Here is a 14,023-nt window from a genome sequence, read left to right on the forward strand (position 1 = left end):
CAACCATGGCACTAAGATTCGCACAAACAAGGTTTTCATTTCGGCCTATATGTACCATTCTACATCAGTTTCGATCCCTCATTTGTTCCATACATTCAAGATATCATTTCATTATTTTTATTCTTTATATCAATATATCCAGAAATATCGACCGATAAGGTCGTCAATGACTATTTAAAATTATTTTTAATCATCTAATTTTAAATTAGAATATTAAAATAATGAATAACTTTAATCTGGCTATACTTGCTACGATATCGTTATCTCACTTCTCAAGATATCGGCGAAGACATGAGATTTCTGTCCATCTCTTAGGCCATGTTTGGGGGAGCTTTTGGAGGGCCAAAAAGCACTTTCTGGCCATTCAAAAGTACTTTTAGATAAAAAATGGAGTTTGATAAAATTTTCGAAAAACTGTTTCAGCTTTTGCGGGAAGCTGAAAACAGCTTTTGGGGAGAAGCTCCAATTTAGAGCTTTCCGAAAATGTTGTTTTCAGCTTTTTCGGGAAGCTCTATTTTTGACCAAAATACTCCCATTTTAAAAATAAATTTCCTTCCCAAAACCTCATCTCACCGCCTGTTCCTCTCCCACCCACGCCCCCACCCCACCCCCCACTGCAGCGCCGTAGCCCCTCCCTCTCCCCCGCCGCTGCACCCCCTCCCTCTCCCCCGCCGTTGCAGTGCCGCACCCCCTTCGGCGCCGTTGACCACGCGGGAGGAGAACCCTTCCCAGGGGGCCAACCGCGGCTGCCGAGACTGCCGCAGGCACCGCCAACCATAGCCCGGCCCCCTCCTGTGGCCGCCGCAGCCTGGCCCCCTTCCGGCGTTGCTGACCGCGCGGGAGAAGAAGAACGGAGAAGGGGGGAGAGGAAGGAAGGAGAAGAAGAGAAGAAAAAAAGAAAAAGAAAAGAAAAGGGAAAAAAAGAAAAGAAAAGAAAAAAAAAGTGAAGAAAATCAAAGAAAACAAAAGAAAAGAAAATAATAAATAAATAAATAAATGCATAAATAAATATTTATATAAATGAATTAATGAATGAATAAATAAATAAGATAATAAATAAATACATTTCTATGAATAAATATTTATATCATAATACATTAATATGTTATTTTAAATAATTTAATATTATGATATATTATGAGAAATTAATTAATACTAACAATTATAATATTTTATATCTTTATTATTGTATTATACTATAAATATAATATATATTACATTATATCATAATATATTAATATGTTATGTTAAATAATTTAATATTATATTATATTATAGAAAATTAATTTACTCTAATAATTATATTACCATTATGCTATACTATGCAATATTACTATATTATAATAATAATATTTTATATTACAGTAATATTATACTACATCGTATATTATGTATTAATATATGTTATGTTTTATTATACTTTATTATATAATACTATGTAATGTTCTTTATGCTAATTTTATCATATAAAAATATTTTTTCAGTTTGTTTACCAAACATCGCCATAGCACTTTAAAAATATAGTTAGCAAATAGCAAATAATTTTTTTTATAACAGCCCTATTTCTAATGGCGCCATCTCAACCACAGCCGTCATCTTACCCAGAGTCCAATCAAAACCCGCGGACCTAAGTGACCAAAGTCCCAATTCCACGTGCTACAAAGAACTTCTCGTACGATGATCTATTCCCCTGGTTCCAGAAACGCCCCGCCCCGGACCCTGGAGAGGAGGTGAACCGCGTACAGCGTACGCCAAAGGGACTGCCGGACGGTTCCCATTGCAAGAGGCAGCGGGAGAAGGATGTTCCGGAACAAGATCCTGGTGCGGGTCGCTCCCCACGACCCTCTCTCCTCCTCTCCCTTCCTCCTCCTCCCTCTCTCCATCTCCCTCCCCTCCTCTCCTCCATCGCCCTCCCTCTCCGTCGAGCTCGAAACCCTCTGCTGGAAGCTCTCCCGGCGATGGCATCTCGCTTGCCTCCCCCAATCATCAGAGATCTTCATCGTCTATCAGGTGGGAATCCCGATCCCAACTTTTACTAATTATCTCGTTCCTAAAATCCATCCATTGATCGCAGAGAGCTCAATCCGAGTCCGTCGCTCAAGTCGTTAAAGCGCTCGTCGAGGCCGTGCCCGTTTCCAGTGTGAGTTCCCTGCCGTATCTCCCCGTTAGCTTATCGTCAAGCCCCAAACTGGGGCGTTGTTTTAAATTGACGATAGAGTAGGTGGAGAATTGTTGGAATGAAAGACCGCATGAGTGTATCTAATGATGGAGGAGGCTGACAGTGAGATTTGGCTGCGAGGGTAAAGGTTGGGGTGGAGGAAGAGGTGAGATCAGCCTCGGTGATTGCCAAAGCGGTCGAGTGTGGTTTGAAGTCTTTCATGCTCGATAACGGCTGGAGATGTGTCGGCGACAACATTTTTGTGGACTCGACTTTTGCTTGCAGCGAGGAGAGGAGTCATTTGTGTGCCATTGATGTGGTAGTGAATCTACAACATTTTGATTTGGGCATCGCTGGCCTTTATGTTCTTGAATTTCGCATGATTGCCACTTTTTCTTTTTCAATGCATGTACACTTTCTTTTTTTACCAAAAAAGAAATTTCTATAAGTATATGATAAAGTTATGGGTTTCTATTGGTAATGACTTGGTTTTCATCAGCCTTAATGATTTAAATTTCTCAATTATCTGGTGAATGTTCATGGTGCATGTGTGCTTGCATAAAACCTGCATCATTCTCATATGCATGGTTGTTTTTAAACTTCTCTTGTTTTGTGTTCTGTTGTGAATGGGAGATCTAGAGGTCCGCTGGTTTTGAATTAATTCCTCTTAGCCTCAATTATTTAGGTAGTGATACTTCTTGGGTTATAAGCATGTATTTGCGAATGCCAAGACAGGTTGTAGACAGAGGAACTGGGCTATGAACTTGTAGACATTGTTTACGCAAATAAACTCATTCTAGATCATTTCTTGAAAGTTGGAACCAATGGTGATATATTCATTGCAAGAGACTAGCATCATGTATCAAAGAAAATATGGAAGAAACGTGGGATAAAGAAACCAATGTTGTAGCAGGCAATGACTCACATGACAATAAGAACCAGAATGGAAAAAGAGTAGAAGACAGTCCTCAAATTGGTAGATTTTGTTCCAAAAAGAATGGTGGGAGTCTTCCATGTAAAACCAATTAGTTTGTGAGTCTGATTAGTGCAAAAGGATATTACTATATTTTACACAGCGACTTAATTGATGGAAGCAAAAGGCAAATAACTAGATTACCATGCTAATGCTGCAGATCAAATCTGAAAATAGAACTTGGATACTAGTGCATGCATAAATTGAGGATACAAATATATAACTAATAAGACTGATTCTTGTACTATAAAAGAATTTACCAGATATAAGCATAGAATTTGGTCGACAACTTAATTATGAGGTATTAAAAAATGAATATTTTTACCCTAAGGTGACTTTCTGATTCCAGCTAAGTTTTATTTGGGTTATTTGAATGGGAGGAATATTTTGGGAGTGAAAATGGAGATGCAAAGCTGAATAAGTCTGCATAAAACTCTTCTACCATTCTGGTCAAATATTTTTATCCAAGTTAAGGTGGAATAAGTACTTAAATGTGGTTTTCAGCTTTTCTGAAATCCTAAAAATATGCTTCATTTAACCTGCTTTATTCTGGTGCCTAAAAGGTTGCTTCTCCGAATAAGGCTGAATAAGTGGGTCTTATTCCTATTCATTCACAAATTAAAGAGGGCCTAAGACTTCAATATACAGGTATGTTATTAACATTCTAATAAACCCAAAACAGAGCTTGATTTATTAGTAAGATAACCTTCGCTGCATATGGTAATTTTTTTTTATTATCAAATTAAAGAAGGGGTGAGACAGTGAACATGTTGAATGAGATATTTTTATTATCATTGAGCTGAGCTCAAACAGATTTCAGAGCTTGGCTCATGAACAAGCTAAGCCTGACACAAGCGGATCAGGAATAAGGGAATGCTCAGCTTGGCTTGATAAAAGCCCTGGTCTGAACTTATATGACCAAGCTTGAACAGCCTGATTCTTGGCTTGCTTGGCTTGTTTGCTGTAACAAAAGCAGTGGTTTTAGATGTTATTTCCCTCCCACAAGCTAAATGGAAACAGGTGATGGATTAAATTTTCAACTTCTGCTTCTCTTATGAATTCATTTGTTGGATATTCAAGGACTCTATGATTGGTTTTTGTGCACAACTGTTATTCAAGACTGCATAATAATTAGGATTATTGATTTTGTTCACCTGACTTTGGGCTATTATGCTGAGTTTAACTTTTTGCAGTTTTCATTATTTTCTGTAATCACAGCAAGTACAATCAGAAATAGATGATGATTTTGTCTTCCTTGTTTCTCCTGATGCATTTAGATTCAGCAGACACGAGGTATCTTTTTCTTCCTTTTTTTTGTTTTCAGTTTTCCCTTAAGATTAAGTGCCTGTTTGGCTTCTTGCATTGGTAATCTAGAGGATGAACCCAAAATGGGCAACACTGAGAGGGAGGTAAATGGTGGGAAAGGAGAAAGTCTTGTAATTGGAGAAACCAAGGAATGGGTAATCCCTGAATATCATGAAACCGGAAACCACCTTTCCAATAGGATCGGTCATTCTGGTTTTTCAGGATAGTCCATTCCAAGGCATTTCGCTTTTCCCACCATCAACGCATATTGAGTTTATCCACTGGAAAGGCTCTGCAGTCATCCAAACAGACCCTAAAGGATGGTAGGTCATCATTTCAATATGTGATTGTACTTTATATCAGATCTCGGATTTTGTTAGCTCCAAAATGTTGGAAAGGTTTGACAATGGCAAGGAAATTGTTTTGGAGGACTACAACATCTGCACAGCTTGCACCATTCTTCCTTCACTGTATGAAGGACATGCGATAGGTTAAATAAAAACCTCATGTTTCCATCGTGTCATCACCCTAATTTCATCTATTTGCCTGATATAAAAAACATCAACTGGGATTTATGGTGATGTCAGGAATAAGCAAACTACTCCCTGCTGGTGAAGATTTTGAAAGACTGGAAGAGCTTTGGTCATTCAAGGTGATAATCTTTTATGTGAAACTTCTTTTTCTTTTTCTTTTTTTTTGTTGCTTATCTTTTTGCACTTTCTGGATACCTTATGGAATTAGACTTTTTGATAATCATGTCTCTTTATTGTCACTTAACTTTAATCAAAATCCCCAATCTGCAGCATGGTCTAGCATTGTGCAGCAATTACTTCGTTGCAATTCAATTTGCTTATGGACGTCACATGGACAAACAATGGTTGTTTGGTTTTCAAAGGACGAGCACTTTTCCACTTTTCATATATTAGCCATATCTATTTTCACAGCCTATTTCAAGTTTCCTTGTCTGCTGCATCTAGATTGCAAATTCTTTTATATCCTTTATCTAAATGTATAGAATTTAGGTTCCCATCTGCTTTCATCCTCCGAGGTTCAGGATTGGCTCCAACTCCACAAACAATTAGACATGCAAAGGCTGCGCAATCTTTCGAGTCCTTTATAAAAAAAGTTGGAGGTCTGGCACATTCTGTTCTCATTTTATTTATGCAGTTATGAATGAAAAACCTTTATTTCAATAATTGGGTGGTGTTCTTTTAATATTCTATGTTGGTTTTACTATGAAATATTTGCTTGATTTTCTTTCTCCTTAATGCAGCTTGGAATTTCTTCAATCAAGGTCTACTGAAAGTTAAGGTATGTTCCATATGTCTTTATGGTTGTTCAAGAAGAATTTTCATTTCTGTCTCCTTTAGCTTCCAGTTTGATTATTAATCTCCTGTCCAACATGATCCATAAGAAATTGTTAGGTAACCTTCCTTGGTTTGCATCTATTCCAGACTTTTCTTTTTCAAATCCTAGTACACGAATGTTGAACACTCTTTGAAATACTTTTAGAGAAACTTATGTACTGATATTTTCTCATTATGGTGAGAGAGATTTCATCTGATTTTGACAATGTTATGCATCCTTATATATATATATATATATATATATATATTGATGAAAGCATCCTTTTTGCTTATAACAAGTACCTGAATAAAAAAGTTAGTTTTCAGAGAGAATTACTGTCACTGACTTGGATATTAGCTGGAAGAATGGAGAAAAACATGCATTTTCTTTTACTTTATAATCTCTTGAGCATCTAATGCATCTACAATTATAGGACATAGGAGATGCCTCTAACATTTCAAGATTATCACGTTGCTTCTTGATGTTCAGGAAGTATATTCACTTGGTGTTGGAATGACACTACCTGTCTGGAACAAGGCTACAAATAGCTTTCCGCTTTGCATCACAAGAGATAAAAGCAGTCCTCATAATGAAGACTCTTTCAATGAAACATATTTCTTTTCTAAAGACCTGGTGTTAGCTTTAGGTATTTTTACATAAGACAGAGAGTGGCATTTCCCTAGTTTATGTTGTTTTCATTAGCATAACTCTTTCCTTTATGTCTTGGTCGCTAGACTTTCGCACTCCAAAGCCAGCCTTTGGCTATAATTTTGGTGGCAGAAAATTCGATAGTACTGAAATTTTGGTAAATGCTGTACCTTCGAGCAAGAATAATGCCAATAATAGTGCAGAGGGTAACCGTCATGGTGCAAACGCGAACTCAAATATTGAATCTCACTCACCTATGAAGTTTCTGCCTGTTACAAAAAGCATTCATTCAGGTAATACCTATCCTAATTCTTTCTCTTCTTCTAGTAATTGGGAAATACTGCTTGTTAACTGGTAAATAATGGGCATTTGGCATCTGTGGAGTCTGTTATAAACTGTAAACAGAATTGAAACAAAATTGAGAGCTTGCCAGTTGCCCCCAGTGGGTGAGCTTTGGGAAAGTGCATTATAATGTCCGGAATCCAATAATTTTGCAAAACTTATGTTGCAGATCTCATAGTAGATCATACTCAATTAACTTCATTTACCAAAAAGAAAATTGAGGATATTCACAGAGACATAACTCCAAGTAAATATATATTACAGCTGTCGAATCTATACTTTTCACCTATAATTATACTTTTTATCTAACCTACTGTCTGGGAAAATTCAGGAATTTCAAACGATCAAGGTCTCACTAAAGAGAAGGATATGTATGGTGAATCTTACATGAAGGAAGTAAGTTGACTTGCTCGAAAGTTTTGCAAATCGATAACTTAAGCAACACAAAAGTATCCCTACTACTTAGGATAAATCATGAGTTCACAATCAAAAGAGCACTCACTTGAGCTGTTATCCATTTGCTGGATTAGTCAGTTGACTCAGATCACTTGCTAGAGCATTGCTACCTATAAGATGCTTAGTGATTTACATGACTGAGCTAATTATTATTTTTCTTTTACTCAAACAGAATCAGCTTGAACCTGCGGATGGCATCTCAATGCAATTGGATAGGTTCAGTTTGCATTCTGTAAGATGTGGAAATCTCGATTTTAAGGATGACTCTTTAGTTCTTAGTTAACATTGAGCATTCCAGAAAAAGATAATCTAGATTCCTTTCCAGAGTGCCAAAGGTTCAGAAAGGAAGGAAAAGGCTGATGCTTTTCTTGATGGCAATTGTTTAGCAAATCCTGGAGAAGGTTACCTCTCTCTTAAATATGATGCACAATCTTGTCTATATTGCTCGTGTAAATTTCAATTTTTAACCTGAAGTTTTTATACAGTCCCACAGAAAGATGCTTTGGGAAAGAGGACCCTGAACAGTGAAAAGAAGATAAGTCTAAGTCCTCATTCTATCTATGTATAAGCAAATCGTTAACTTCTTTTTTTTAGTGAATTATATCCGTTTTAGATGCAGACACTGGGTAATGTCACTAAAGACATGATACTCTGATATCAAACAGCCTGAAAGAAGGTAAGATTTCCAAGGAGATTGGATAAAAGGAGAGCGTAACAAAGGTAATTGGAAGGATATGGAGGGGAAGGAAGAACATATGGAAAAATTCCACTTAAAACACAAATTTTATTTAATATTCAGCTCTTGGTGTTCAACTAGACAACATAAGAATCTGCAATAATGGAGGTTATACTGAAGAAGCACCTTGTCACCAAAGATTCGTGCCATTTCTAATCAGTTATTAACATTTGATATTTCTCAAACAGTGAAATGATGTGGATTCATTGAGAAAAGCTTGATTTGTCCACTTCTAAAGATGTGGTTTGTACTAAAGAAAGCTCAAAATAGAAAGACAATTTATTTAAAGCACTTATACATTCTAGGTAAATCAGGACTACAAGTTTGTGAAAAGAAGCCATTTTTTGCATTTGTCATAACTACTTATAAAATTAATGAGTTATGAATAGAGTTGAATCTGTTAAATGATGAGCATTGAAAATCATAAATTGTTAAACTCTTAGCTTATTAAATGAAATTTTGCTGCCTTTCGGCTAAGTAATCTCCATATAGAAAATTCCACTCTCATGTAATAACATGCCATCTAATCTCAGCAAATCTACACTAGCACAAAGCTTGAGTTGACATAGCAACTCATTCATATATTTAGGAAGCACCTTTTCTTTTATTTATGTCAAGGTTTGCTATACCCGTTTCCATACATGTATGGATAACATGTTGCTACAGTGTTGGTACGGGTCGGTTCGGCCGGCATACTGACACTCGATACACCTCTAATATTGTGTAGTAATTTGGTATGCTCAGTATGGGGTGGCATGCACTGGTACGGCAAATCTCGATTTATATATTTCTTAGACAAACCTACTTTGACTCATTATTCTGCCTAAAAACAGAAATCAAGACAAACCATGTTATGTTAATTTCTTTATCTCATAATCATTTTAAATTTTGCATTTCAAAAAAAGGAGACTAATTAGTTGAGGGCTTGATGTTAGGTTGAAGATTGTCAAGCATTCTTAATAAATTAATTAAATGGTTATGGAGTGAGGATTGCAAAAGAAGAGTCTTAAAACTAATTTATAGTTGCCTTGATTGTCTTCAGTATTTTGAACTATGATGGCATTGGGGGTGCTGAAGTAAACGAATCATGTGTTGCTTTGCCTCTCCTCGTGAAGTCATCTTGAAGCAATATTGATCTACTCATGAATCTTAAGTAAAATGAAGAAAACCTTTAATGGTGCCAACTGCCAACTTCCTTGTGATTGAGATTATAGTTGACGCTTATGAAAGGAATGGTGCTTCATAAGTTACAATGGCTAAAATGGGTAACTTGGTGGTCTGTTAAGGGGGGTTTCTTGAAGTTTTTAGTTGGGTAGGCAAGCTTGGAGACACTAGCTCCATTCAGCAACTTGCACCAATCACAATATTGTCATAATGATGGAGGTCACATGGATGAAATGGTACGCTAAAGTGGAAGTTTCTTAGAAGTAACTCGGGTTGGAAAGGGAAGGAAAACTATCAACCAGTTGGACTGTAAATGTGAGAGGGACTTGTGGCATTGGTTACGCATGTAGTTTGTGGATTTATTTAAGAGGGCCATGGATGGGTTTTGGCCCATTGAAAGTTTGCATTTGTTAATTATGGAAGAGCAATCAGCTTATGGCTCAGCCACAAAGACATAGTGCTGATTTAAAGAGGCGGAAAACCTGTCCATCAAATTTTGATTCTAATGGACTTCTTTCCTCTCCTATAGAGAAGTTTTTTCTTAGCAATAATTTGGCAATTAATAGTATACATGTCCAGATTTTTCCTAGGAGCCAATCCATAGGGTCATCACAATATATGCATACCTTTGAGTTGAGGAATGTTTTGATAGATCTTATGGATTAAATTTCATCATTAGGATCTTCATGACATTTTGTCGTAGTTTAATGCTTAATTTCCAAAATTGGTAGCAAGTCAAGGAGCAGATGTGGGTGTAGGAAAGTGGAAACTTAGAAAACACTTGAAGTAAGGAAGTGCCCAGGAATCATGTGCTGGGTTCGAGTTTTTTATTTTTCAAAGTAGGTCTATTGTTCTAGGTAGAAGTTTCCTGCTACTAAGTTTTGATGCAAAAGCAATGTTTCCTGCTACTTTTATTTTCTTGTATTTTTCCAATCAAGGTAGGATTCATACTCAAGAGGTAGGATTCTTGGTAAATGAGGAGTCACATGATGATTTCATTGATGTTGGAGAATTTATGGTTTGTACGCCTTTCAAATTTATTTGTTGGGGAAATTTCAAGTTGATCAACTTGAGCTTTATTGTACTCGATCCTAAGGAGACTTATAGAGTGTCTCTGAAAAAAAAAGGAACTAGCACTTCTAGTATTTCAAAGTGCCATCTTTTGCTGATGAAAATCTCAAACTGGTGAAAGCATTCTTCTTCTATTTTTGAGAGACAATTATGCCCTCCACATTCCACCCCCCCCCCCCCCCCCCCCCCCCCCCCCTAAAAAAAAAAAAAAAAAATCCCCTGGCATTCCTACTGTCTCCTAGTTAACTCACCCTTGAAAGTACTTTCCCTCTCATCTACCTTGAGATTTGTTCTGATACATCACCATTCTTCCATTGCTGCCTTCAACAACTACTTCCCATACTTGCGATCATTTGTGAACTATTTATTCTTCCCTTTACAATCACTGGATCCTTTGTTGAATGCTGGTGGCACCTGGTTCTTCACAGTCGATCTTTTTAGTTTCCTTCAGTGGTGAAGTCAGTTCTTCTGACTGGGAAACTATAGGGCTTGACCCGTTTAATGTGATATACGTAGCAAACGCTCCTTGATATTCTACAAGCTAAGAACCTTTACCATGCGATAATTTTTCAAGGAACCAACTTGGTTCCTTGATTTACAATTAAAACTCTCTAATAACAGTATTAAATAATATATTTCGAACTTTTATATGTTATTAAACATATAGACAAAGCTTTGCATAGAGTAATACATGTCGTCTTTTTAGGTAATTACAAGTGAGGCATGCTGAGATTATAATTTGTTGTATTGTGTCAGGACAAAGTGCTGCCTTGTACTGTCATTTTTTAGAACAGCAACTTATTACACATTATAAACATTCTTAGGCATTAATTGAGATATTTCTATCCGGGCTTCTAACCACTGATGTCAGATTTAGAAGAGATTATATCTAGGTTATCAATGAGCCAAAATGGAACTTGTAAGATATAGGTACCACTCACCAACCGGAAGGGGGTTATTTTTTGAAAAAACAAGTGTTAGTAGTTAGTAAACCTGCCATTAATTGTCAATCTGTTCCATTCTCCATGATTTACTGAGATAATCAAGTAACAAACTCTTTCTGTCAAAGTTACTGGATAATCCATTGGAAATGCTTGCTCTTGATTTGCTGTAGAAGAACACTAATACAAGGTTTAAGAAGGTGCTAGACAATAAGTTACAATAGAGAAAACCTAGCACTTCTAGGATTCAGGTTTGCTGACTTTCCAATATTGTGATGATGTATGAAATAGCTGCATAGATAGCATTTTTTTTCTTTTTTGTTTGCATGGGCATAAGATACTCCGCGCAGCACTAGTGGAATAGTTTGAAGTTGGATGAAAACAGATTGACCCTTTTGCAATATTGGTATTGGTGCACAATTAGTTTTCTACTCTTTTGTTTGATTTGTTGGTGTATATCTGATATTTATGCATCACAATGGACTTGTAGGATTTTGCCACTTATAAACTCCATCAGGGCCTTTATTTGGATATCAAATGCTATGAGCGATAGGGGGCCAATAGATCTGTTCTTGAGGTGCATTTTCAAGGAACTTTTGATTCCTTAGAATGTATGGATTAAGATTTTAGAACAGCATAAAATCTGTACAGGCTACAATAGTATATGTCTAATGTGATTTGCTGCCCTGTTTTGTCCTTAAGAGCTTCTAACAGTTGCTTTGAATTTTGACAAGATTTTTCAATGAGATAAGATTTATTTAGCAGTCTAAGGTGTTACTGCCCTCTTTATGTGGAAAAACAGAGAGCCATTGTTGACGAAAAGTTTAACACAGGCATCCATTGTGAAATTACATGGTTTGATATCAACTCATGACCTTGAAATCATAGTTCCCTTGCACACTTGGCATGGGATTGGAGTCTATTGAAGATGCGAATAATCTTAAGAGAAATACTGGTAGGAAGCCAATCTTTCATATCAAAGATGTAACTTGCTATTAAGGCTCCAGGATAGGAGGCACAGATAGTAATTAGAATGACGTCAAGAACAGGACAGTAACACCTGGTATCGTTTTGTGGTTGCGGTAAATTTATTTTTTGCTGCCTCATGTCTGTTTTCCTTTGTTGCTACAGATAGAGTGTTTAATTTGTATGAGGAGCAGGAATTGAAGCTTGATGGATGAAATAATGAAAAAAATAGGGATCTGAAGTGGGATGTTGCATACTTAAAATCAAAGGATATTACGTTAAGCATACCAAGTAGCCATGGGGCGGATATGAACAAGAACATAAATTCAAGATCATTACTCATGATGAAGTATGCATAAAGAGCTGCCATATCACAAAGGAGGAAGGCTACATTTGCATATTCCCTGTGCTCATTCTGTCGACCCAGCCTGCAAGAGCGCTCAATTTTGCAAGAGAATATTAATGCAATGCATTTGGTTTTGTTTGCATTCTTTAGGATATCCCGTATGCTAGTTTCTTGCATATTGATCAAAATTGATTGTTCAATTGATATTTGAAATGCCTTAATATAAAAACAAGGTAGAACTGTCTTATCCTTTGGGTCTGGTTATACATCTCTTTTGTACTTCACATCAGAGAAAATGTAGCAGTGAGCTCCAAAAGGATGAGGGCAAAGCAATCTATTGACCAATCTGACATAACTGCAAAGGTATAGTTTTGTTAACATTATTTATTGTTAGCTTTTCACAGATTGTAATACAAAACGGCTCCTTTTCAGGTTATAAGTCATCATAAGCGAGGGGCGCTGCACTCCCTTTCCGTGGCAGATCTCAAGTGTTTCCTGGCTACTAAAAAGGCAAAGGTAGGAGGAAAGAAAGATGAACTTATCCAACGAATAACTGCCTTGCTCGCCTGATCCAGTTCACCTTTATCCCATGTTCACCAATGTTTTTTTTTGTCATGTATAATATTATACCAGAATTTCAAAATTCCTTCCTAAAATCAGTTACGGCATTAAGCTTTAGTTATGATTGCACAAATACCCGTCGTCTGTAGGTAATGGTTTCTTATAAAGTAAAACTAATTAATAACTCATCTGTCATTGCTAGATGCTGCTATGGTATACTGTTGAGGAAAGCAGAGATGTGGTAATCTTTACTGTGATAGGCAGATTTATCAAACCTGTCTTTCGAACAAATTGCCGAAGAAATGCATCATAAAATTACAGTATCTCCTTGAATTAAATAGGTATAAGACTCTCATGCATCTGTTCAGAAATGGTATGTTGGTATCGTGCCAACTCAATTGGATGGATGGGATGGGTTTGCAAGGGAACATGTGTTCGTTAGGATGGACTCTGTCCATGACTTGGCTTGGTAATAACATTAGAGAGAAGAAGTATAACAGGTTAATGCAGGCCTTGTAATGCATTTTGACTTGTGATGGAAGTCTTAAGGAACATCTAAAGAAAGAAGCCCAAGTGATTAACCTACTAACACCATTAAAAATTAACGCTAGCCTGGAAAATTTAACTTCTTGCAAATCCTGGCTAAATAGGACAGCGACGAACGTGGTAATCTCAACCAGAAACTCAAGCAATAAGAATGTGGACCCCCCAAAAGTGAAGTCTTTCATACATTGCACCAATTGCATCAGCCCGAGCAAGCGGGCTCACATCATTTCATCCCTCCGCCCTACTGGACTCTGGAGACCCCAATTAGCTAATGGGAAGGAATTTCTATCATGTCTGAAACCTGCAGTTGTAGTGGTAAATCTGTGGGGCTTTTTTTGATAATGTCTCATATTTTTCAGATTTTATTGAAATGGTTAAAACTCAAGAAACATGCTTTACACGCACAGAGAGCCCAAGTGCAAGAATCCAGAAGTCCATATCTCTGGTCCTAATTTTAGCGGAG

General features: G+C 36.9%; 1 protein-coding gene across 5 annotated transcripts; it reads left to right on the forward strand.

Annotated features, from left to right (window-relative positions):
- The first annotated feature begins 1,664 nt into the window (after positions 1-1,664).
- LOC103701850 lies at positions 1,665-13,202 on the forward strand. 5 transcript variants are annotated; one of them, XM_026802535.2, is made up of 18 exons: positions 1,665-2,010; positions 2,075-2,140; positions 2,307-2,477; positions 4,350-4,424; positions 4,800-4,926; positions 5,024-5,088; positions 5,240-5,313; positions 5,459-5,568; positions 5,710-5,747; positions 6,273-6,429; positions 6,518-6,724; positions 6,943-7,020; positions 7,105-7,169; positions 7,402-7,461; positions 7,543-7,630; positions 7,715-7,764; positions 12,739-12,816; positions 12,886-13,202. In XM_026802535.2, exons 1-18 carry the CDS (start codon positions 1,801-1,803, stop codon positions 13,021-13,023), a joined length of 1,857 nt encoding a protein of 618 aa, XP_026658336.2. In that variant the 5' UTR covers positions 1,665-1,800; the 3' UTR covers positions 13,024-13,202. The 5 variants fall into 5 exon arrangements, with proteins under 5 accessions (XP_026658336.2, XP_038986037.1, XP_038986038.1 ...); XM_039130109.1 differs by having other exon boundaries at positions 7,555-7,630; XM_039130110.1 differs by lacking the exon at positions 6,943-7,020.
- The last annotated feature ends 821 nt before the right edge of the window (positions 13,203-14,023 follow it).

Source organism: Phoenix dactylifera, chromosome 9, assembly GCF_009389715.1.
Source record: "Phoenix dactylifera cultivar Barhee BC4 chromosome 9, palm_55x_up_171113_PBpolish2nd_filt_p, whole genome shotgun sequence".
In the NCBI taxonomy this organism is placed as follows: Eukaryota; Viridiplantae; Streptophyta; class Magnoliopsida; order Arecales; family Arecaceae; genus Phoenix; species Phoenix dactylifera.

Coding starts and splice junctions, on each gene's coding strand:
- LOC103701850 (XM_026802535.2), top strand. CDS start 1,801: ATGTTCCGGAACAAGATCCTGGTGCGGGTCGCTCCCCACGACCCTCTC. Junction 5,314..5,458: donor CGTCACATGGACAAACAATG/GTTGTTTGGTTT, acceptor TATAGAATTTAG/GTTCCCATCTGCTTTCATCC. Junction 7,631..7,714: donor TTTAGCAAATCCTGGAGAAG/GTTACCTCTCTC, acceptor GTTTTTATACAG/TCCCACAGAAAGATGCTTTG.